This window comes from Lynx canadensis, chromosome F1 (assembly GCF_007474595.2).
Source record: "Lynx canadensis isolate LIC74 chromosome F1, mLynCan4.pri.v2, whole genome shotgun sequence".
NCBI classification, from domain to species: domain Eukaryota; kingdom Metazoa; phylum Chordata; class Mammalia; order Carnivora; family Felidae; genus Lynx; species Lynx canadensis.
The window spans coordinates 6,360,802-6,386,972 of record NC_044319.2 but is presented as its reverse complement, the minus strand read 5'-3'; the positions used below and the strand labels follow the sequence as shown (position 1 = coordinate 6,386,972).

The following is a 26,171-nucleotide window of genomic DNA, read 5'->3' as shown; positions in this document are numbered from 1 at the left end:
AAATACTAATTAAATATCTTGTTTGGGTAGGGAAAAAGCTCAGGATGCTAAAATGCCAGATATTTTCAGGAAATTTGGGAACCCAAATGATTTTGTCATGGAAGAGACTCTCATAATATATCAACAGTACTTACTGCTAACTAGAAATGTGTGATTTGCCTCACATAAACCCAAAAGTATGTAATTTGTTAGAAGAAATAAACAACAGAACAACAACAAACTGGATCGTATAATTTAAGAAGTTGATCTGGGACTTAAAAGATTATGTTATCTTAATATTGCTTTGTGATTATTAATTATCTTGCTCTCTAAGGAGACATAATTGGGGAAACGGCAGTGTATTAAAAGGAGTTGCTATATGCTTGGTATATGTTACTTAATTCTTACAACTTGAGACAGGAATTTTTTTTAATGTTTTTATTTATTTTTTAGACAGAGAGAGACAGAGCATGAGCAGGGGAGGGGCAGAGAGAGAGGGAGACACAGAATCTGAAGCAGGCTCCAGGCTCCGAGCTGTCAGTACACATCCCGACGTGGGGCTCGAACCCACAAACTGTGAGATCATGACCTGAGCTGAAGTTGGACGCTTAACTGACTGAGCCACCCAGGCGCCCCGAGACAGGAATTATTACCTTCTTTTACAGATGAGGGACTCCATACTCGGGGTGTTGAAATAGCTGAGAAGTGGGAGAGCTCGAGTTCTATCTTCGATATTTCTAGTTCCGAAGCCAATGATCTTTCTTGTGATAAGTATAATATTTCACATCTACTACCAAAGAAAATCCAGGCCAAAGTAGTTATGATAAGAAAGTTTGGGAAAGAAAATTTAATCTTTAAATTCCCATGGAGTAGGGCGCCTGGATGGCTCAGTCAGTTAAGCATCCGACTTCAGCTCAGGTCATGATCTCAGGGTTGGTTCGTGAGTTCGAGCTCCGCATCAGGTTCTGCTCTGACAGCTCGGGACCTGCTTGGGATTCTCTCTTTCCCCTCCCTCTCTCTCTCCCCCTCTCTCTCTCTGCCCCTCCCTCGCTCACGCACATAATGCTTTCTATTTCTCAAAATAAAAACTTAAAAAAAAAATGCCCATGGAGAAGTAGGCATGCTTGTCATGTGAGGGTAAACCCGTGACCCTGGGTCAACTTGTGCCCTGTGCCCTGGGTCCTCTTTTTCCTGCTCTAGATCTGTTCATTCACCCTGTACTGATCCAGTGAAAGTGAACCCCAGCCCCTCTCCACCTCCTCTTGCTTAGGGTGCCTCCAGTTCCTGACCACTACTTTGTCAGTTGGGTGTGTTCCTTTATGCCTGACACACAGATGGCACGCAACACATATTTACTGACTGACTGAATGAATGAAACAAGTGTGGTTTCACCCCCTCCCCCCCCCCCCTATATCCTAATCTGACTCTGGTCCCAACCTGTTCCTTTGTTGATGACAGGCGGTGTGCAGCAAAAGGCACTTTGGAATTCAGAAAGAGCTAGGTTTGAGTCTCACTCTGCCCCTGGGCTTCATGACCTTGGGTACATTGCCTAATCTCTGCAAACCTCAGCTTCTCCATCTGAAAAACATTTCTAAAATCATGTTGCGGGACTGTTGTGGGAATCAGAAATATAGAGAGATACACGGGAACGCATATATACAGCCATGCATATGTAAAGCACCTGGCACCGTGCTCGATACGTAGAAATATAACTGTAGCCGATGGCATTGTTGGAAGGGTCTTGACAGGGGTGATTTGGATCTGACTTTGATGTAGCCATTATTGTCTTTTCCAGGGAGGGTCTGAGTGCCGTTCTGACAGACACAAAGTCTATACCACAAGGAAATACTTTTTAAAGGCAAAGGAGGATCAGGGAAATGTGGATCTGGTTGTGTTTCAAGTCCTGCTCTGACGCCTTGTTTTGTAAATCTGAAGAATTAGAATAGGCGTCTACTGTAACTTTACAAGTGGACCCAAAACTAAGGCCTGGCAATCATAAGCACTCAAAAAATTGTTGCTTATTATAGGTAAGACTTCTAGGAGCCCCCGAAGTTTACAACGTATTCATTTTGTGTATCTCACAAGAAAGTGGTCAGTAGGCTAAACTGTGATTTTAAGGTTTTTTTTGTTTGTTTGTTTACTCTCAATTTCTTGTCCACTGACTCTCTTTTCCTGCTGGCTCCCTCCATGAAGCCTAGGACATTTTCAAAATTCATATAAAATGTAACATGTGATTTCGACATTACCTTTTGCTTTGAATTCACCTATAGAATTTGAAGGGCTCAAAGTGTTTCTTTTTTTAAAAAAGATTATAAGCTTACTAAGCCTTATGGGAGACCTCCAGGAGCATGCCTCTGTATACCCGATACTAAACTTTTGGGATAAATAATTTTTCCTGTGCTTTGAGGTGAGGAGAACCTTGGAATTTTCTGAGCTTTCTAAAATTGTCATCGTTGTGGAAGCTCAGTCTCCCAAATAATTAAACCACATGGTAATTTTGATCCGGCTTTTCCTCAGAGTACTATGGTACAATTTTTCTTAAAAGTAGGTGTATTTCTTTTGTGCCGGTCAACAATTTAAAACAGTCCTTGTTGCTCCCCTCGTCTTGCCCATGCCGTTTCTCTAAGGGTTCCATGTTATTTATAATCCCATACCAACCAAATGGATTCTTACCATTGATAATAAGCTTTATTTTTTAGTTCACAGATCCAGCCATTTGACTGGAGCCCATGCAGTCGCTAGGAAAGCTGACAATCTGGGCTCACCATTCCGTGGTCTCTAACTCCTTACCCCAGCCCCGTGCTGGGCTGCTCTGGGCAAGTGTTTTGAAACGGTTTCTCCGTGTGTGTCTGATGTATGTGTTTTCTCCCCAAGTAACTTAAGTCCTATCGCTCCCGTTCTCTGGAAGCCCTCCACAGCCGTTAGCAGGGTACTTTCTGCACGGCGCGTGCCATGCTGCCTGGATGGTGTCTGCAACTCCAGGGTTTGTGAATGGCACGTCCCATTTTAAAACTAAAAATGAACTGCCGATCCTGTGCCTTTTACATAGCTTGTTTTTTGACCACGAGACGAGAGGATTAATTCCATTTTGCTCTTAATTGGCACCGGGCAGAGACATTCTGGCTGATTTTAGTTGACGCTCTCATAAACTTTAGCTACCCTTCCGTCTCTCTTCCCCGGGACCCCGAGAGCTTATTACAGGGATAGGGTTTGTTTTTGAGGTTGGTAAGTGGAGATATTTAAATATCCTTGGTGCAACTGTGATTTCTCTTTATCCAAGTGAGGGAAGCGTTCCCTCTCCGCAGGCGCTTGGATGAATCAGCAGTGAGATGTTTGTGGTGTGGTTTGCTGTGCTCTGACCGTGGCCTGCGAAAGAGCTGAGAAAGGTTGGGCACTGGGAGGGGTGAGCCTCGGGCAGCTGCAGAGCGGAGATCAAGGCTGTGCTGGGTTGCAGGGTCTCAGCCCTTGCTTGTGGAAGAGAAGGGCTCGGGAGCACACAACCCCGGTCTATGCGGCTTTGCGTCTCCTCTCTTTTCTGTCATTGTCACTTTCTGGGTTGCTAGGCTTGTGGATTGATGTCTAACACTGCCCATTGTGTATTTGTGATTTGCGTTTTGTAATTAAGAGGAACAATGGGAGTCCATTGGGTCTCGTTATATATAATGGTTGGTTTAATTTGTTTCACTTCTATCTTGTTAATTGTAAATTGATCATTAAGATTTGAATTCTAATCTGTCACTAGGGTTGTGGGTATTGAGGCTAGAGCAATGATCCTGGTTTTAATCACTGATGATGAGAAACAAATTTTATAATTTTGGTACATATTGCAGTTCATATATTTTAACACTGTATTTTATGGTGTTATAAATATTGTTAAATGACTTTTAGTGTAGTTTTACTGTGTGGACTATAATGTATAAATTATATTACTGTTTTGGCAACAGTCGGTATCCAACTGTGTGAGTTTAATTGAAGTAAAGAACACACACCCGGTTGAACTATTTTTTTTTCCCCGGCATGTTTGGATGATGTTAGGTTGGGATGCTACAAAAATTATGTTCTACAAGGAACGTCTGATACTGACCTCTGCTAATTGTCACCAAAAGCCGAGTGAGAATCTAAAAGAATAAAAAATGACGGGGTCGTGTTTTCCCTTAAAAAACAGTTATTGCTGTAATCCTAATTATAGTAGTAAAATATCATACTTCATGCAAATGCAATTACACAATATAACTGGTGTATAAAAATGCAGGGGAAAGTTCATGCTTCTGTGAAGCCAGAAATTACCTAAATTTTCGATGAAAATGCGTTAGAGTCATCTGTTCTTTTATATGACACTGGATAACCGTGCCACAAATGTAATCTCAGACTAACACAGAAACTTGTGCCGGAAGTTTACTCTCTGAACTTTGCAATCTATTTCTTTCAGTGTATCATGGGCCCCAGATAGACAAGAGATGATGTCTGTGTACACTTAACAAAGTTTTTATCGAACACTGGAACTTGGAAGTCAAATCAGCATTTTAAGCAAAGGGGAAAAAAAAAAACCCAAAAATATGTAGAGCAGAAAAAAATATTCTAGCGATAAAATACCTGGTAATAGTATATACTTTTACAAAATAACATTTATATTTTTGTGGTCATGAAAGACAACCTCATAGAGCATTTGGCTATAACTACAAGGTGGCTCAGTCAGTTAAGCATCTGACTTGGGCTCAAGTCATAATCTCACAGCTCATGAGTTCGAGCCCCACATAGGGCTCTGTGCTGACAGCTGGAGCCTGCTTCTGATTCTGTGTCTCCCTCGCTCCCTGCCCCTCCCCGACTCATGCTCTGTCTCTCTCTGTCTCAGAAATAAAAAAACATTAAAAAAAATTTTTTTTAATTAAAAAAAAAAAAAGAAAAAATATCCTGTGACATCACCATCCAGCTAACTATTGTTAACCCGTGGCATACTTCCTTTCAGTGAATTTGCGTGTGGATGTAAATGTGTCTGTACGTGTATGTTTACCTGGTGAGTGAGTTACACTGCATATATTATCCAATGAACATGCGTGTCTACATCACTACTCTAGAAACAGTTGTACTGGAGCCATTTGTATGCATAATTCATTAGACATTTAAGATGTTTCCGGTTTTTAACTGTAATGAATAATAATAATCTTGTCCATAATTCTGAATTTTTGATGATCCCCTTAGTTGAGATACCCTAAAAGGGGATCATTCGTCCAAAAACAATCAACCTTTTTTTTTGTTTCTGTTTCAATCACAGGAAGCCTTTGAAGGCTATTAATGTGTACGACTTTGCTCAAGTACTACGCTAAATTCTTCTCAGTATATATGTACCCATCTCAGTATGTGACAAGAAAAAGTGAGAGATTTAGGAAAGGAAAAGTGAGAGACAATGTTGCATGGTGGGCCAGACAGCCCCTTTAGAGCTGGATAGGACAGTGTTTGTATCTGGGCGGGGCTAATCACCATTCCGGTGACCTCAGGCAAATCATTAAACCTCCTATTTACCTCACAGAGAAAAGGAAAGAAACACTTGCCCTGAGGAATTAATTGCCATCATTAATACGAAGGATGGATTCCACTACCTGGTGGAGAGTCGGCGTGCGATAAATACTCAACCAGAATCCGATTTTATTATGCGTTTCTTTGAGTAATAGTGGAAATTGTATATTTTATAAATGTTTATTGGCCATTTCTGTTTCATCCTCTGTGAACATTTGTTTTATATTCTCCATATTTTTTTTAATGTTTATTTATTTTTCAGAGAGAGAGACAGACAGAATGTGAGCAGAGGAGGGACAGAGAGAGAGGGGAGACACAGAATCTGAAGCAGGCTCCAGGCTCCGAGCTCTCAGCACAGAGCCCAACGCTAGGCTCGAACTCACGAACCATGAGATCATGACCTGAGCCGAAGTCGGTCGCTTAACCGACTGAGTCACCGAGGTGCCCTCTCTGTATTTGTTTTTAATTGGAATTTTGATGGAGAGTGGGACAGCACTTTATTAAATGATGCCTCTAATCGTTTAGATTAGGTTTCTTATGTGTTCCCATTTCTTTTCTTAATTTTTCAAATTTTGTTCCCGGTTCCTTTTGTTTTTCATGAATTTTTTTCAAAATCAGAGTGACTTTCAAAATTTTTTTTCCAGGTTTATTGAGGTGTATTTGATGTGCATCAGTATAAGTTTAAGACGTACAGCATGATGCTTTGATTTACATGTATTGTGAAATGATTACCACAGTAGGTTCAGCTAACATGACTTTATTTTTTGTCTTAAATAGGTATCCATTGCAAAAATTCAAAAAATACGGGAAAGGAAAATAAATTAAAAAAAATTCCTAATTCTGACACCTAGAGATAGTCAATACTAATATATGATATACACATCAAAATATTTTTGATTAGGGGATCCTGGGTGGCTCAGTCAGTTGAGTGTCTGACTTCAGCTCAGGTCATGATCTCGCGGTTCGTGAGTTCAAGCCCCGCGTCAGGCTCCGTGCTGACAGCTCAGAGCCTGGAGCCTGCTTCGGATTCTGTGTGTCCCTCACTCTCTGCCCCTCCACCACTCATGCTCACTCTCTCAAATATAAAATAAAACATTAAAAATTTTTTTAATTAAAAAAATATTTTTGATTATAAAATGGAATCACTTTATATGCTGATTTTTACTTATTTTCCTTTCTTACCAGTATATCATATTTTTAGGTCAATGAATAACACTAACAGCCACACTGTCAGAATAGCCTCTTGATATTCCTTTGCATAAGTAATGTAACCAGTCTTCTGTTGACATATTTCTGGGTTAAGTTTGCAGATACTGGGTTGCAGAGCAAGACTGCTGCTAGAAAGGATGCTGCTATGAACATTATGATTTTTTGTGTGTAAAGGTTTTATATTTTTATAATGTAAAGTCTATGTCTCCTTTATGATTATTCTTTTAAAAAGGGACTTTTTTCTGGGGAAGTACCTGAGAACAGACATTCTTCTGCATGTTTTCCTAATCAGGTTTAAGGATATTTTTTGTCTTTTGGGGATTAATTTCAGCGCATAGCCCTTGTTGTGATACAAGACACTATCTTGCAAGAACACTAACAATTTCTTATAACTGCATTACATTCTCGTATATTGTATGTGATTTTGAAAGGAGAAACCTAAACCATTATTGACTGATTTAGACTATTTCAAATATAGGTGAATTCTTATTAGAAGAAGCAAATGTAGATTGAGTACTTGATCTAAGCTCGAAAATGAGATAATCCCGGCCCTCATGTATAATCTAGTAAGAAAGATGAGGCATAGGGCACAATTCAGAGGAATAAATGATAAGCTAATGTATGAGTAAAAGCCAGAGGTAGTTTCAAAAAATGTGCTGACACATTGAGAACTGCAAAGTATTAATCAGGGCGAGCTTCCTTTGAGGTGACGCTTGAATCAAGATGAAAACAAAATGGGGAATGAGGTGAACACAGAGTGACAAATTGCTTGGTACAGTGACACCGCTTGGTCCTTCCAATGACGCGGAGCAAACCCACCTCTTCTCTTGACCGGGAAGAAAAGACTCTCTCACCTAATGGAGGAGGAATCCTTTCTTTGGAGGGACGTGGTTCTGCATCAAGTGTCTTACTTGAACTTCAAGAAACAAACCAGTCGTTAACTGCTCGTATTTTAATTGCAAGAATTTTAAACTTTCAGTTCCAGTCTGTGGGGCAGTGGAACATGAGGAGGTGGTGACCACAGGAGCAAGGTTTATCTAAATCAAGGACAGGGATACAGTTTTTCTCAGAGAGATATCTTTCTGATCTTCAGATTTTGAGACTTGAGCTAATCCTCCACGATACAGAAGAGGCAGCAAGCATATTTCCTGAGGGACATTAATCATCACCAGAGTACATATCTGTGATCCCAAAAATGAAATATGTGAAGACAGAAAGAAGACAGGGAAATGGTACCTGTTGTAGCAAAGTGGAGGAAGGTGAGGCTTCAGTGTCTACAGAGGGGCACTTCTTTGTGAAGCAAGCTGATCTGCTCTCAGGATTCCAGAAAAACTTGGAAGGCAGAAGTGGAACTTAGGACTTGAAAGCAAAATTGACAGTTCCACCCCCACCCCATGCAGCCAGTGACTGTCCTTCTCCACCCAGGAAATTAGGGCCTTCCTCTCTGAAGAGCTTAAACCAGCAGGCTCTGGTTAAAAGAGGGGCACTGAAGTGGAGATGAGAGAAATTAATAGAAAGTCTGCATTCTGAAAGGCGAGATCCCTACCTCTCTATTTCCAACCAGCCCCTAGAACACTGCCGGTTAGTGTTATACACAATAAGCAGGGAACAGGAGGATTCTTCTGTTGAGAAGCCGAATGGCCACAGAGGAAAGAATTATAGACACTGATATTAAAAATCTCCCACTGGATAAGATGGCTTCACGTTCTGTCACCCTGCCCTAAAGCCCACTGACATAATAAACTACTTAGCCAGCAATGACCAATATTCAGGTAGCCACAGAATGTAAATAGAGATCTTGATTTAACCACACACTGAAATACTAGTAGTTACACTGAGAAGCTGGAGATGGGGTCGGGGATAGAGGAGTGCCATTTTTCATTATTATGCCTTTTGGAACTATAGGACTTAAATCATGTGCCATTGCATTAGCTATGTTAATTAAAAGAAACAACTCCCCGTCATAGAGATGGGATCTGGGGTTGCTCCTTTAACAGCATGGTAGCTGGCCTGTGATAGGCACTCGATAAATATTGGGTATGAATACGAGTCATGATCACTCTTGTGTCGCTCCTTGAAGACGCCATGTCTTTCGGAGCAAGTTTTTTTTTTTTTTTTTTTTTTTTTTTCAACGTTTTTTTTTTATTTATTTTTGGGACAGAGAGAGACAGAGCATGAACGGGGGAGGGGCAGAGAGAGAGAGAGACACAGAATCGGAAACAGGCTCCAGGCTCCGAGCCATCAGCCCAGAGCCTGACGCGGGGCTCGAACTCCCGGACTGCGAGATCGTGACCTGGCTGAAGTCGGACGCTTAACTGACTGCGCCACCCAGGCGCCCCTCGGAGCAAGTTTTTATTCCTTTCTCTACCCACCACTTGAGTCCCTGAATGCATTGTATGTCTCCACTAGACAGTTTGCAATTTCTGAGATATTCTGTTTTATATAAAATAACTTGTCTTCACACTGTTATGTTTAAGTATGGAGTTGAAGGTGATGCTAAGGTTATACAGTAAAAACATGCTCTGGTGGTAAGAACCTTTAACACCTTGTCATTTCTGTGTGTTCACCTCTCTAGATCTGAAATAGCTCAGCTCAGTCAAGAGAAAAGGTATACGTATGACAAACTGGAAAAGCTACAGAGAAGAAATGATGAATTGGAGAAACAGTGTGTCCAACATGGGAGACTACATGAGATAATGAAGCAAAGGTAATAAAGATTTAATAATCAACTGACATGCCGTATATTAAAAGGGGGTTGGTTCAAAAGCAGGATGGGAATCGATGTGGAATAAATAGAATTCACGGTCACTGTGGTACTCAAAAGACGTGCTTGAAATCCAATACTCTTAAGCATTAATGCTTTCTCAACTTAAGTTGTTCTTATGATACACAGAAGGGAGAGCGTATCCCCTTTTTACTGTTCTAGAGACATAGAGTTAGGTTTAAGAGAGAACTTTGTAGGAAAACATCTACCTTTAAGGTCTAAGTCGGTAACTTAATATAGAGGAATTTCATAGAAATTAGGCTTCACGTGTGTTTTGTGAGATAAGACATGTACAAGGCCCAAGAAGGTTAAATATCTTAATCAGAGGTTTCACTGGTAGTGTTGCTCGAGTCAGGATTTGACTCCACACCTCTTGGTTCTTCCTGGCGGTATCACTTTGAGCAAGTTACTTGGCCTCTCTGAGCATCGGTTTCTTCATCTGTATTTTGGGGCTAGTAATGGCCAGTTTGCAGCTTGATATAAAGATCAAATGTATGTAAAGCTCCCAATGGCCACCCACTGAATGGTACCAATGATATTGACTCCCTTTTTCCAGATGAAGAAACACAAGCTCAGAGAGAGACTAATGGATTTGCTCCCAGTGGTAGGTTGAGTAAGAGGTAGAGTTCAGACTTGAAGCCTGATCTTTTGAGTCCAAATCCCTTTCCATTTGTGCACTATTATTTTGTAATAAACCCAGCTCCTTATCATTTCCTGTAAATGTTTGGTTTATAATTTCTATATAATGATGGATTCCCCATGGGAAAAAAACTCAATAATGTCCACCACACGATGAATTGGTTGCTGCCGATTTAGACTCCACATGGCAATCCCATGTGTAACACGACAGCCAGCTTTTCCAGTGGTTTTCTGGGCCCCCAGGTCCCCATTCCTATCCCACCTCCCTGACACCCCACACCTTTCTGCTTCAAAAGCAACTGTTGATATAATTGAGAGGAAAATGCAAATGCTTGTAGACTCTCTTTATTTTGTCTGTTAAATTTAAAGTCAACATAGAGCCTTTGGGGAGGGGGTAGTTTACAATTTTGATCACTTGCTCCATTGAAGAAAAGAAAGGGAGTCAGAAAATGGCACCGCCTTTTAGTCACCAAAATATTAAAATATGAGTGTTTTTGGAAAACATTAATTGTTCATTTATTTACTGATTAAAATATTTACTTAATCTCAGACACCGTTCTAGGCCAGACTAAAATATTTTAGGTTTTGTGGGCCACACGTGCTTTCTGTCACACAGTTCTTTGTTTCATTTCTGTTTTTGTTTTTTTAAAAAATAAAATTTTTTAGCGTTTATTCATTTTTGAGAAACAGACACGGAGTGTGAGCAGAGGAGGGGCAGATAGAGAGGGAGACATAGAATCTGAACCAGGCTCCAGGCTCTGAGCTGTCAGCACAGAGCCCAACACGGAGCTCAAACTCAGGAGCTGCAAGATCATGACCTGAACCAAAGTCAGACTCTTAACCAACTGAGCCACTCAGGCACCCCTCTGTTTTGTTTTTTTTCCAGCCTCTTAAGAGAGCAAAAGCTTTCTTAGCTGGAGGGCCAGCAAATCCCACCAGAGGATTTGTCCTGCCCCTTGAGCTACAGTGTACCCCATACTAGGCAATCAAGGCATCTTTCTTGTTTTTTTTTTCCCCTAAATTTGTATTAGATTTCACAAAATGCACTCACCCATGTTATCTCACCTTGAAACAAACCTGTTTCTATCTGTTCTAAGCTGTAACTATCACCCATTTCCAGATGGAGAGAACTAAGGCTCAAAAAGAAACAGTTGCCGGCTAAAGGTCAGATAGCAAATTAATCATTCATTCATTCAACAAATATTTATTGATTGCTACTGACTGTCGTGTTCTCCACCACATGCTGGGAATAAAACAGTAAAGTAAATATAGTCCCCAGTGTCATGGAATTTACAGACTTACAGGGAAGATGGATATAGACAAAAGACTTTCACAAATATCTAATTAGTCGTGATAGCAATTAGTTCTATGAAAGAGAAATGTACTTGGTAGGTAAAAGCACATCAAATAAGAGGGCTTAGCCTGATCAGGAAGAGTTTCAGTGAGGAAAATGGTACTTGAAATGAATCTGTAAGTGTCGGGATAGGGGCGTCTAGCTTTCTAGAACAGGAGTTGGCAAACTGTGCCCCAGCCCACAACCCATTGTGTGTGGCTTATCCACGTGCTATCTGTGCTGAGTCAGACTGTGCTTGAGACTGTGCTATAAGAGCTGAGTGCTTGAGTCAGACTGTGACCTACTGGCCCACGAAGCCTAAAATATTTGCTCTCTGGTCTTTTCCTAAAAAAGTTTATCAGCTCCTGTTCGAGGGAAAAGAAAACTGTAAAATTGAACATCCTGAGGTAGGACTCCTGAGGAAGGAAAGAAATGTGTGTGTTTAACAAAGGGAAAGAACAACACAGGTGAGGTTGGAGAGGCAGGTGAGGGCCAGACCTAATGGCAGGGCCGTTAAGTTTTTATTACAAACCTTTAGCTTTATCCTTTTAGTAAAGAGCAGAAATAATTAAAAGTGTTGTTGGTTTTAAAAGAATGATGCGATCAAATTTCCATTTAAAAAATAGCATTCCAGGGGCACCTGGGTGGTTCAGTCGGTTAAGGGTCCAACTCTTGGTTTCGTCTCAGGTCAAGATCTCACAGGTCGTGAGTTCTAGCCCCGCGTCAGGCTCTGTGCTGACAGTGCAGAGCCTGCTTCGGATCCTCTGTCTCCCTCTCTCTCTCTGTCCCTCCCCTGCCCCCAGAATAAATAAACATTAAAAAATCAGCTTTCTAGGTCCTGAGTAGATCATACGTTAGAGCAGAGCCACAGTATTTACATGAGCTCCAGTTAGGGAGCTCCAGGAGAGGTTAGTGATAATGGCTTGGACTTGATATGATGGTAATAATGATGGAGAGAAGTAAAGAGATTGGAGAAACGTGTAGGAGGTGAAATCAACAGGACTTAATAATTGGTCGGCTCTGTTGGGTGGTAATGGGGGACATCAAGGATAATACCCATATTTCTGAGTTGAGCAATGGGTACATAGTGGTGCCACTTAGAGGACATGCGCAAAAGAAGCAGGTTTGCAGTGGAGATGGCTCGGTTTTGGGAGGAGACCAAGTGTTAAGTTTGACTCTGTGGAACTCAGCATGCCAATGCCTCATCCAAATGGAAAGGTCAGATGAGCAGGTGGCCATAGAGACTCAGCTTAGGAGACAGGTCTGGGCTGGCGATGGAAGTCTCCATTGGCCCATTGAGGATATTTGAGACCTTGGGAGTAAATGATGTAGTGGATCGCCTAGAGGGAGAATACAGTAAGAAGTGAAAAGGGCTTGCTGGACCCTAAAGAACATGGGCATTTTCAAAGATAAGGTAGAGGTTGGTAAAAGACTTGAAGACAAGTAACCTGGGAAATAAGTGGAAAGCCGGAAGAGCGTGCTGTCATGTGTTCCAAAGGATGCAAGTGCCTCAGGAAAGAGGAGGGCTCGACCAGATGTGCTGAGTGATTGAGTGACTCAAACTATCCAGTGGACTTGGTGACGTAGACACGGCACTGGTCACACGAACATAAGTATTGTTGGTTGGGCTGAAAAGTTAGCGTGAGCTGAAAAACTGATACAGCAAATTTGAGCTGCTTTCTCACGAAGTCTGTCGGCAGAGGAGAGTGGGAAGCATTAAGGAAGCAAGAGAGACAGACCAAACAGCGGGGGACAGGGAAATGGATGAGGAGGGACATTTTAAACAGACAATTTTTGGTTTTAGGTTGGAGTAGATGTGAATGTATTAAATTCTAATTGTCAAGTTCATTAAAGTTGTGGAGTCAGGAAAGTTACATTTTCCAGGTGGTGATTTGGAATCCCTGGCGTCCACAAAGGCAGTCTAGGGAATTCACGTTAAAGACAGCAATGGCACTTTTTTCTGGTTATGTTTTAAAATAAGTGTGGATTCCCATATTTCACTGCAGAAAATAGAACCACGGGAGACCTCCACAGTGTTTGCAGAGGGAATAAGCCGACAGCCAGTAGAGACTCACTAGGTGCACGCGTGTGCTGCCCTGTGGTCAAGTGTTGTGTTACCAGCCATAGCTAGCAATCCTGGGGGCTTTGTCAGTTATACAGGTTTACATAGTTTTATTTTCTTTCTTAAGGTAACGTGTAGCTTACATTACATACATTAGAGCCGTTGACCAAAGGCCTGAAATGTAACAAATTAATAATGAGTCTTAAATTGGTAATTCTTCTATAAACTACCTCCAAATGATCTTTACCAAATCTATTATGTTGTATTTTCCTAATAGAAATTTTATTCCTTGAAAACCAGTGTTAAAAATAGGAAATGGGGATGGGGGGGGGGGGGCGCCTGGGTGGCTCAGTCAGTTAAGCGTCCGACTTTGGCTCAGGTCATGATCTTGTGGTTTGTGAGTTCGAGCCCCATGTCGGGTTCTGTGCTGACAGCTTGGAGCCTGGAGCCTGCTTCAGATTCTGTGTCTTGCTCTCTCTCTGACCACCCCCCTCCACCTTACCCCCCCCACCCCCACTCACGCTCTGTCTCTCTCTGTCTCAAAAATAAATAAAACGTTAAAAAAAAATAGGTAGGTGTGCCTGGCTGGCTCAGTCGGTAGAGCATATGACTCTTGATCTCGGACTTGTGAGTTCAAGAAGCATGTTGGGCCAAGAGCTTACTTAAAAAAAAAAAAAAAAAAGAAAAAGAAAGTATTGATTTTTATCTAATCTGACATTTCAATTTTGGGTAATTAAGACTCTTCACTGTTTTCAGCAAAGTACCTGAAAATAGAAGCCTGAAATCTTAATTTATCATTTAAAAGCAAAATAAGACAAAATTTGGCAAATAGAATCCAACAATATTTTATTTTTTTAAACTTTTGTCAGACTTCTATAAGCCTTTTTGAAAAAATGTTTATTTTATTTTTGAGAGAGAGAGAGAAGGGGAGAGGCAAGGAAAGAGGGGAACAGAGGACCCAAAGTGGGCTCCATGTTCACAGCAGAGAGCCCGATGCAGTGCTCAAACTCATGGACTGTAAAATCATTACCTGAGCCAAAGTCAGATGCTTAACTGACTGAGCCACCCTGGCACCCCCAACAATATTTTAAAAGAGTTATACACTACATTGAAGTACGATTTATCATTGAAGTGTGTAAGACTGGTTTAACATTCAAAAATCAGTTAATGTAACCCATCACACAAATGGGCACATGATCATATTAATAGACGCAGAAAAAAGCATTTGAAAAAATCCAACACCCATTCATGATAAAAACTCACAGAAAACTAGAAGTAGAGGGGAACTTCCTCAGCTTGATACAGAACATGTACAAAAAACCTAGTGCTAATATCATACTTAATGGTCAGAAATTTGAAACTTTCCCACAAAGATCAGATATAAGATAAGGATATTCCCTTTCACCCCTCCTTTTCAGCATCACACTGGAAGTTCTAGCTAATGTAGTAAGACAAAAAAGGAAATAAAAGGCATAAAAACTGGGAAGGATGACAGAAAACTGTCTTTGTAGATGACGTGACATCTATGTAGAAAATATGAATGAATCAACAAAAAATTACTGGAACTAATAAGCAGTTATAACAAGGTTGCAGGATACGAGGTTAATATGTGAAAATTAATCACTTTTCTAAATACCAGCAATGAACAACTGGAATTTGAAATTAAAAATTCAACACCATTTATATTAACAATTAAAAATTAAGTACTTAGGTATAACTAACAAAATACGTACGAGATTTATATGAGGAAAACTACAAAACTCTGATGAATGAACAAAGAATTAATAAAGGGAGAGATATTCCATGTTCATAGATAAGAAAAGTCAATATTGTCAAGATGTCAGTTTTTCCCAACCTGACCTATAGATTTAATGTAATCCCAATTAAAATTTCAGTGATTATGTGGGTAGTGGCAAACTACTTCTGAAGTTTGTATGGACTGACAAAAGATCCCGAATAGCCAAGACATTTCAATATAATGAAAGAGAGGAGCAAAGTTTGAGGACTGACTCTATCTGACATCCAACTTACTGTAGTAATCAAGACAGTGTAGTCTTTGAGAAAGAATGGACAAATAGATCCATGGAACGGGACAGAGAGAACTAGGCTCAAATTAATATAGTCAAATGATCTTTGATGAAGGAGCAAAGACAATATGACGGAGCGAAGATAGCTTTTTCAACAAATGGTGCTGGGATAGGTGGACATCCACGTGCAAAAAAAAAAAAAAAGAAAAAAGAAAATAGTAAATCGAGTCACAGATCTTACGCCTTACACAAAAATTAACTCAAAATGGATCACAGACCAAAATATTAAATTCAAAACTTTGAAACTCCTAGAAGATAGCCCAGATGACCTTGGGAATGGTGATGACGTTTTTAGACACAGCACCAAAGGCGTGATCCAGGAAAGAAGTAATTGGTAAGATGGACTTTATTTAAGTGTAAAACTTCTGCTTTGAGAAACATGATGTCAAGAGAATGAGAAGAGACAAGCCACAGCCTGGAAGAAAATATCGCGTATCTGATAAAGGATTATTGTCCAAAATACTCAAAGAACTCTTAAAACTCAACAGTAAGAAAACAAACAACCCAATTAAAAAATGGGCCAAAGACCTTAGCAGACACCCCACTAGAGAAGAGATACAGATGGCAAATAAGAAAAATGCTCCAAATCATATGTCCTCAGGGAAGCACAAATTAAAACTACAGTGAGGTACCACTACATACCTGTTAGAATGGTCAAAATCCAGAACACCGACACCATCAAATGCTAGCAAGGATGTGGAGCAGTAGGAACTCTCATTCACTGCTGGTGGGAATGCAAAATGGAAGACAGTTCGGCAAATTCTTACCAAACTGAACGTATGGTGCAGCAGTCATGCTTTTTGGTATTTGCCCAAAGAAGTTGAAAACTTGCATCTACCCAAGAACCTATACAGAGATGTCTATAAGAGGCTTTACTCATAACTGTCAAAACTGGGAAACAAGTAGGATATCCTTCAGTAGGTGCATGGATAAAGTGTGGAACGAGCAGACAGTGGAATGTTACACAGCATTGTAAAGAAATGAGCTATCAGGCCTTGAAAATACAGGGAGGAACCTTAAATGTTTATTGCTGAGTGAAAGAAGCCAGTCTGAAAAGGCTACGTGTTGCATGATTCCAACTGTATAACATTTTGGAAAAGACAGAATGACAGAGGCAGTAAAAAGATCAGTGGTTGCCATGGGTACCAGTGGGGAGGAGAACATAGGATCTCTAGGGCGGCGAAAATACTCTGGGTGATACCCTAATAGTGTCTGCATGTCTACATGTCATTCTACATTTGTCTCAACCCATAAAATGAAGAACACCAAAAATGAACCTAATGTAAACCGTGGACTTGGGGTGATTGTGATGTGTCAATGTCCATTCATCAGTTGTAACAAATGTGCTGCTCTCTGGGGATGCTGATAGTGGCTGGTGGTCTACACATGTGTGGGGACGGGAGGGTATATGAAAAGTTTCCGTGCCTTCCCCTCAGTTTTGCTGTGAGTCTTAAATTACTCTCAAAAAAAAAAAAGACAATAGACAAATGAAGCAATAAGAGTAACAGTTGAATTTTACATTAAAAAAAAACAAGAATCCTCAAAAAATATCATGTAGCTATTTTTGTAGGTTTTTGATTCTTATACATCAATTTAATTTAAAATCTACATTTTAGGGGCGCCTGGGTGGCGCAGTCGGTTAAGCGTCCGACTTCAGCCAGGTCACGATCTCGCGGTCCGTGAGTTCGAGCCCCGTGTCAGGCTCTGGGCTGATGGCTCAGAGCCTGGAGCCTGTTTCTGATTCTGTGTCTCCCTCTCTCTCTGCCCCTCCCCCATTCATGCTCTGTCTCTCTCTGTCCCAAAAATAAATAAAAAGTTGAAAAAAAAAAAATCTACATTTTAGAGAACACTTTGTTCCTAAAACGTATTATGTTACTGGACAATTGTGCCCTTTTTGCTTATATAATTAATTCATTAAGAATTTAATTTATGTAAATGAAATAGCTGGTATTATTTGTTACATAGGAAAATTATTTAAAAAAAATTTTTTTAACATTCATTTATTTTTGAGAGACAGAGAGCACAAGCAGGGGAGGGGCAGAGAGAGAGGGAGACACAGAATCTGAAGCAGGCTCCAGGCTCCGAGCTGTCAGCACAGAGCCCGATGTGGGGCTTGAACCCACAAATTGTAAGATCAGGACCTAAACCGAAGTCAGATGCTTAACTGACTGAGCCACCCAGGTGCCCCAGAAAATTACTTTATTTATTTTATTATTTTATTTTTTTATTTTTTAAAATTTACACCCAAATTAGTTAGCATATAGTGCAACAATGATTTCAGGAGTAGATTCCTTAGTGCCCCTTACCCATTTGGCCCATGCCCCCTCCCACAACCCCTCAAGTAACCCTCTGTTTGTTCTCCATATTTATGAGTTGCTTCTGTTTTGTCCCCCTCCCTGTTTTTATATTATTTTTGTTTCTCTTCCCTTACGTTCATCTGTTTTGTCTCTTAAAATCCTCATGAGTGAAGTGATACGATTTTTGTCTTTCACTGACTGACTAATTTTACTTCGCATAATATCCTCCAGTTCCATCCAGGTAGTTGCAAATGGCAAGATTTCATTCTTTTTGATTGCCAAGTAATACTCCATTGCATATACATATACCACATTTTCTTTATCCATTCACCCATCAGTGGACATTTGGCTATTGTCGATAGTGCTGCTATAAACATGGGGGTGCACGTGTCCCTTCCAAACAGCACACCTGGACCCCTTGGAGAAATGCCTAGTAGGGCAATTGCTGGGTCGTAGGGTAGTTCTAGTTTTAGTTTTTTGAGGAACCTCCATACTGTTTTCCAGAGTGGCTGCACCAGCTTGCATTCCCAGAAAATTACTTTTATTTAACTTTTTATTTTGAAAAATTTGACCTACAGAAAAGTTGAGACTTCCTGTATGTCCTTCACCCCAGCCACCCCCAAATGTAAGCATCTGAAATAACCACGGTTCAGTTATCTGACCCAGAAAATTAGCACTGATGCAATCGTAGGAACTAATCTCTAGACCTTATTAGAATGTCACTAGTTTTCCCCCTAATATTCCAGTTCTGGTCGAAGATTCTATGTTGCATGTAGTTCTCTTTAGTAGTCTCTCTCTCTCTCTCTTTTTTTTTTTTAATGTTTTTTGTTTTTGAGAGAGAGAGAGAGAGAGAGAGAGAGCAAGCAGGGGAGGGGCAGAGAGCAAGGGAGACACAGAACTGAAGCAGGCTCCAGGCTCCAGCTGTCAGCACAGAGCCTGAAGCGGGGCTCGAACCCACGAACCGCAAGGTCATGACTTGAGCCGAAGTCAGATGCTTAACTGACTGAGCCGCCCAGGTGCCCCTCTTTAGTAGTCTTTGGACACTTAATAATTTCTCTCGTGGGGAGAAACCTGATCTGTGACAGTGCCTCACTTTGGATGAGAACTGCCCCGTCTGTGGAGTGGCTGTCAGTGTGGGTTTGTCTGAGTTTTCCTCGTCGTTAGGCTGAGGTCGGGCATTTTTGGCATGAATCCCACAGGGTTGTGTCCTCAGTGCATCATGTTGAGGGGAACGAGCCGTCACCATGTCCTGCCACTGGTGGTGTGGACTTTGATCACTTGGTCGAGATAGTGTCTGCCAGATCTCTCCGCTCAAGAGAAATTATTAAGCATCTTGTGGGGAGATAGGTAGAGACCATGCAAATCCATTTCTCATCATATTTTTTAATAGGTGATGTTTCTTAGGACATTTTCAGGTTCAGGAAAATTACTTTAAAAATAAGCCTTATATTAAAAAGTTTTAATGTATACCTATTCCAAATACAATTTGTTACTTTAAAAATCCCTCTTAGGGGCGCCTGGGTGGCGCAGTCGGTTAAGCGTCCGACTTCAGCCAGGTCACGATCTCGCGGTCCGTGAGTTCGAGCCCCGCGTCAGGCTCTGGGCTGATGGCTCAGAGCCTGGAGCCTGTTTCCGATTCTGCGTCTCCCTCTCTCTCTGCCCCTCCCCCGTTCATGCTCTGTCTCTCTCTGTCCCAAAAATAAATAAACGTTGAAAAAAAAAATTAAAAAAAAAAATCCCTCTTAATCATACCATATAAAAACTATGAAATCATTTCACTGATTCCTAAGGGGGTTCACAAAAGTATGTATTTCTGGAAGGGGTTTGAGAATCAGATGAATTTGGAGATTTCCAGGACACCAAGCTCGAGCCAGGATTAATCCTGGACCAGGAGTGGGTCACCTCTTGCATTGCGCAGAGGTGGCTCAGAGAAGGATATGAGCTTATGAATGTGGCTTCCCGGATAGGGTCCTGGTAGAGTGAGCTGAGGCCAGAATTGGCTTATTCTCTGTTTATCGGGCATCTACTTAGTCCCAGTCACCACTCAAGGCTAGGGGGTACAGAGGTGAAAAGGGTCTACCCCCTCTGCCTCTCTCCCCTGGTTGCAGGCTCCCTCTGTTTGGGCTGATGGGGGGCAGGGAGCTCCAGAGTGACATCACAGACCATCTCCTGGGAGGTCCCTCCTGCTGTTCTCATGTCTCCAGGAGCTCCACAGGCAAGAAGAAGGGGTATCCCAGGGGACTCACCTCCATTGGCAGCCTGGGCAAGAGTCGGTTGTCCTGGAGTGTTTGTTTGAGCTCTTGTTCTGACTTGTGTAAATCAGAAGTCCATGATGTTGGCTTTGGGTCTATAGTCATACAGCTTTTCCTGTCCCTGAGGAAATGTTTGAGTTGATCTTCCCTCATTTAGAAGACTAATCAACTTACAAACCGAAGTGCCCTGGGTCATGATGGCAGAAGATTGACCCAACATCATAGGACCATTCTGCAGTTCTCAGGGGCAGTTTAAAATCTATTACGTGGAAGTTTTAAAAGTACCAAGATTTAGTTTTTATAATCAAAACAATTTATTGAGAATGCTAACGCAATATTCCACTGGCTTCCGCGCCTTGCCAATCTCCCAGGACCCCACACAAACTCAGGTAGTTTGACTTCCGATGATCTGGGGGCGCAGGGCATGCAGTTACTGATGTCTCATTAGTGTTGCCCTGAGGTCATCTGGGTGTTTAATGCTGCTGTTCTTGCTTTCACTTGTAAAATGCTCTTCATTTAGCTTCATGGTAATTAATTTCATTTGTCCTGAGTTGTTTTGTTAACCTCCCAGGGTTCCATATTGCGTACTTGCTCCAGCAGCGTATTGTCTTCTCCATAACTGTGTTTCAAGTCCTATATGAATTGTAATTCAGAGTGAATTGTCTGCATCTCTCTTGCTAAAGCAAATGTATGTATAATCCCCACCTCCCATCTCCTCCCACCCTCACCAATTTGCTTTAGAGAGGCACTGCTTTCGCGATGTGCTGCTTGGGAATCTGTATTTTTTGGGTAACTGACAACATACTGTTAAAAGTAAATCAACATAACTCCTGTGCTATTTTAGATTTATTTATATACCATTATTTTGTAATATAAAATTATAGAAGATGATAAGTAATCCATATGGTGCTGAGAAAGAAGCTGCATCCTGTTTATTTTGAAATGTTTCTTGGGTATCTCTAGCCTTCATGTTGCTGGACCATGGAGATGTGGGGAATTAGGTAGGCTGCCTCCCTAGAGGGTCTAAGGACAAACGATCTGAGAGTATTGTGTAGAGGAAAGGAGGAAGCTACGAAATCCAGGAACAACTTAGAAAACTTGACCCTTTCCCCCCAAATTATACCAAAATTATGAGCCAGTTGGGGTTAGCCAGCAATCACTTTAAAATCCAATTATTGCATGTATTATTGACAAGTCCCTAAGAGGGCTGGAAGCCAGGTTCGATTATATTTTAATGGGAAGACCTGAAGTCAGATTGCTTTCCTCCCAATAACAGAGGAGGTTGTAACTCCAGGAATTAGAATTCTGATCCGGGAGTGGATAATATGTTATTTAGAGCAGCCTGTCTAGACACTACAATTGGAAGAAGGCAGGCACTGTCATAGCTGATCACCTGAGAATAGATGAAATGGAAAGATACCCAACAAAACAGAGTAAGGAAGATGCCACAGACGTTTTAATATAATCCACACATCTTTCTAGAATAGGCCCAATACCCAAGAAAAGGGGGAAAAAAGGCCTCCCTTTCATTTATTCATGAAATATTTTTTGAGTGCTTATCATATAGCACTGATATGCTTTGGATAAATCACTCGACAAGCAGACAGATATCCCTGCCCTTCTGGAACTTATATTCTTTAAGCTGCCTTCAGGTTCTAGTCCTCTGCTTGTAAGACCTAAAACAGGAAGTAAAGAGACAAGTGTATGGTAGTTAAGAGCATGAATCCAAGTACCAGACCCTCTGGGTTTTTCTTGTTTGCCACTTCTTAGCCATGTGGTCACGAGCAAATTCCTGAAATCTTACTTTTCATCATCCTCACTCCGTCACTTCCTTCGTCTGAAAAATGCAACCTTATAGGAATGTGATCGTTGCCTAAAATAATCCATGAAAAGTCTTTAGAATGGTGCCTGGCACAGACTTAGTGCTCAACAAATGTTTTGCACTATTATTCATTCAGTATCCTCTGTTCAACATACTTATCAGCCCATTAACACACGCCAGGCTCTCTTCCAGATTCTGGGGATGGGGATGGAACAAGAACTTCAGAGGCTAACATTCTAGAAGGTAGTTTATTTACATTATGGGTTAAATTGGCTCTCATGAGCTAGTCTGTGAAATAAAATACCATGTTTACGTAAATATTGTTTCTATGGGGAAATCCCTTCTGAATCTCCAACAACTGGTTTATGGAGAAAAATCTTGGACCATACCTGGGATATATCTAAGGTTTTCTAAGTGAGAGTATGTGAATGTGTGTGTGTTTATGTGTATACGTGCTCCATTCAGTGGTGGAAGTGTTCAGTATGAGCCCCAAATAAAATTTCAAGAGGGATACTTGTTTTAAAAAGTCATATTTTCAGCATAGTTGGGAGTGAGGAGGACAAACAGACAAACAAACAACCAAACAAAAAACTAACAGATTTTGACTTCTATTCCTGGGAAGGAAATTGTTACAACGTCTAAAAATTTAAAAATAAAAACTCTAAGAACATAAAGTAGTAGGAAATAGCTAATGCCATTTTGGAGACAAATATTTTAGCAAACCAACCATTATAAGCCAGTTATAATATTTTTATAATGTTTATTATATTATATTTTTTCACAATTAAGTCTGGATACTGAAAAATATTCAATTAAAAATAAGTACTAAACATATGTTCAAATTGTACAAAGAACCACTAGAGGTTATGTGCACTGAACACTCTTTGGACAGAGCCTTTGCTAGAAAGAGCAGGCAAATTTCTGTTCTGACATTACAGGACAAAAAGTGTATTTCCATGCTTAAAATCCCTACGCATTTCTTCCAACGTAAACCGCTTTGAGTGAGCTCACTCTTTAAGCCAAATTTCTCTCTCTGGTTTTATTGTTTAGGTAGACTGAGAACTTCTCATGAGCGTTTTCATTACCTTAACCCTTATGATTCAAAAGTTAATTTAGTGCTGGAGTGCCTGGGTGGCTCAGTCAGTTAAGCGTCTGACTCTTGATTTCAGCTCAGGTCATGATCTCATGGTTTGTGAGTTCGAGCCCCACATCGGGCTTTGCACTGACAGTGTGGAGCCTGCTTGGGATTCTCTTTCTCTCTCTTTCTCTCCCTCCCTCCTCCCCTCCTGTGTGCTCTGCCTCTCAAAATAAATAAATAAACTTAAAAAAAATTTTTTAATAAACAAAATTTAATTTTGTGCTTTTAAGTTAAGTAGGATCTATTTTAATATCAGTAGTCATGTTTGTTGCTTTGCTGTGAACTAGAATTTTAAACATTGCATGTTAAATATGAAAACCTGTACTAGATTGTCTGGCTTGAGCTCTATTTTATATCTTCTGGCGTATTAATATATCTTTATATTTAGTAACATTTATTAAGCATTGAGCATACAAAAGCAAAAAGCCATCATCTCTACCCTTAAGGAGTTTCCAGACCCGCAAGGGAAGCACACGGTAATCCCAGTGGAATAATCTACTCTAATACGATTAACCCAGGGTGCTCTGGGAGCACTCAGACTGGCACCTTACCCAGGTTTGGAGGGACAGGGTACAGTTCTTTAGAGAAACAGTTCCTGACTGAATCCTGGAAAGAGGTAGAAGTAATCTTAACCGAGAAAAAGGAGTACGTGTGTGAAGTTCCTGGGGGTCAAGGAGAACATGGTCTCTTCAAGAACTGACACCATGGCTTTAAAATCTAAAGGGAGACTGAATAGTAGATGAGGTGGAGGAAGTAAGCAGGTCAGGTCTTCCCATCCTCTCCCTGTCTCTCCTCCTTCTGGACCTCTGCTTACACATTGGTTAGACCATCTGATGGTGGCCCGTAGCTCTTGGGTATACCATTCTAGACTCTCTCCCCCATCTCTGTATTTCACTTGGGATCATTTCTGTTGGCCAGTCTTCAAACTTAATGATTTCCCAGTCTGTTGAGTTCCTTCTGCCAATAGGCCCATCACATGTATTCTTTATTTCTGATGCTTTTTGTTTGTTTGTTTGTTTTATTTCCAGCCTTTCTATTAGACTGTCATCATGGCTTATGATGGGGATGGGGATGGGATGGACTTCATAGGAAGGCTTCCACAGGGTCAGCTCCTTTGTATGCTGGAGCTGATTATTAAATTTTTAGAAATGTGTGAGGCATTTGACATCATGTTGGTAGTTTTATTTTTTTAATATTTTATTTATTTTTGAGAGAGAATGTGAGTAGGGGAGGGGCAGAGAGACAGGGGGACAGAGGATCCAAAGTGGCTTCTGTGCCGACAGCAGCAAGCCTGATGTGGGGCTTGAACACATGAACCGTGAGATTATGACCTGACCTGAAGTTAGACACTCAGCCGACTGAGCCACCCAGGTGCCCCCATGTTGGTAGTTTTAAATTGGCCGTGGCAGAAGGATTCACGTCACAGAAATCAGCAGACATGAAAGAGGACCTCTTCTCTCTCCCCATCCCCACCACCCCCGAGAGCTGCATTTCAGACATTTGTTATCACACCATGATGGATTTGCTTCTACCCCTCCCTCAGTAACTGTCTATTCCTTGGTCCCTGTGCACAAGGTTTCCACCCATCTTCCAGGGGAAGATAGCTTTTACCTCTCACCTTCCCCCAGGACCTTTTCCTCAGGTTTCTTACCCCTCATCCAGAAGCTTGAGGCTTTTGCTTTGTATGACAAAAGAGTCTAGTTAGGGGGCAGGGTTTTGTGTTTATGCCCCAGCTGGAGATGTACAAGGGGAGCTCTGTGGTCTCCTCTCCTGCCCCCCATCTTTCTTGTGAGCATCCAACGGAAGGAAGCCTGTGGAGAGGTCCTTGAGAATGAGTGCAAATCCCTTTTACCCTTCTGTGTCTGAGACTCACGGGGATTCTAGACTGTTAAAGAGGCCATACTCTAAGAGTCCATTAAAATCTTCACCTGCTTTCCTCTTACCTACATTTATTGTGGCCACTGCTCTTTCCCAGTCTCTTCCAAAGATAAAATAGCTCAAAAGTTTCTGTCTCTCCTCAGAGCGGCATATCACCTTTTGGAATTGAGTTCGTGTGGTTGTCTAGTGACCTCGGCCCTGGTTGGCTCAAGAAAAGTTATGGTTTTATTGATTATCTAACTTTTTCCTCATTGTTAGGGTAGATCTGGAAGAGTCTTTCTCTTGAATCATGTAAAAATGCCTGGAGTTTATCCTGAGCCCTGTTGAAGGATTTTACATCGGGAAAGACTGTCTGTGATGTCAACTTTTTGAATACGGTGATGTTTGTCTCACACTTGCAAAGCCAGAGTGGCCCCCTGAACACTTTCTGCTCAGCATTTCATATCCTTAATTTTGTACCTTGTTTCTATTGCCTGAGTTCATAGATTGTTTTCACTAGTATTTTTCTTGCATTATGAGACGATTTCCATTTCTATGACTTATTCCTCTGGTGTGTATTTCTATCTGTTTTTAGATATATTAATTAACCAAGTGCGTGATATCAGTGAAGATTTTGCCAATCCCTTCATTTCCATTGTTTAGAACCTAAGCAAGAATTAGGGCAGATGTTTGCTTGCTGCTATCCCAGGACAATGAGTGAGGGAAAGGAAGGTGAGGCATGGAAGAATGGAGAACAATGTAAGACGATGTATTATCATACTGGTGACTGTTTCATAATAACCCATAGAGACACAACCATACAGATGCTTCTGGACAAACCTGTTACAAAGAAATTGCCTCCCAATAGCCCACTGGAGGGAGGAAAAGAGAGCGAGTTTTATCTGTCCAGGTTCTGTCTCATGTCTCCTGTGGGTCCAGAATTTTCCCCATGGGAGATAATTCACCTACACTTTGGACTAAATTAACCATTCCTTTTAGAGCTACCTCAGAAGCCAGATCCTAAATTCCAGGGTTTGACATGGCATTTGATTCTGAGTGGCAGGAGGAGCCCATGACTTGAGATGTGGGCAGTGTGCCTCAGTGGCAGACCAAGATGGCCACCATGGGACCAGTGGGCTCGAGGGCAGCAGCGAGGTACTGAGAGCCCAGGAGAAGGTGGCACCAAGAGACGCTGATTGATACACCTGTCAGGGTAAT

At 41.2% G+C, this 26,171-nt stretch overlaps 1 protein-coding gene across 1 annotated transcript in view; it reads left to right on the top strand.

The window, feature by feature from the left end:
• SDCCAG8 (SHH signaling and ciliogenesis regulator SDCCAG8) overlaps positions 1–26,171 on the top strand; it is a 247,243-nt gene that overhangs the window by 160,355 nt on the left and 60,717 nt on the right. The window contains 1 exon segment of the mRNA XM_030302262.1: positions 9,278–9,409. Within this exon segment, the coding sequence (XP_030158122.1) occupies positions 9,278–9,409 (132 nt within the window).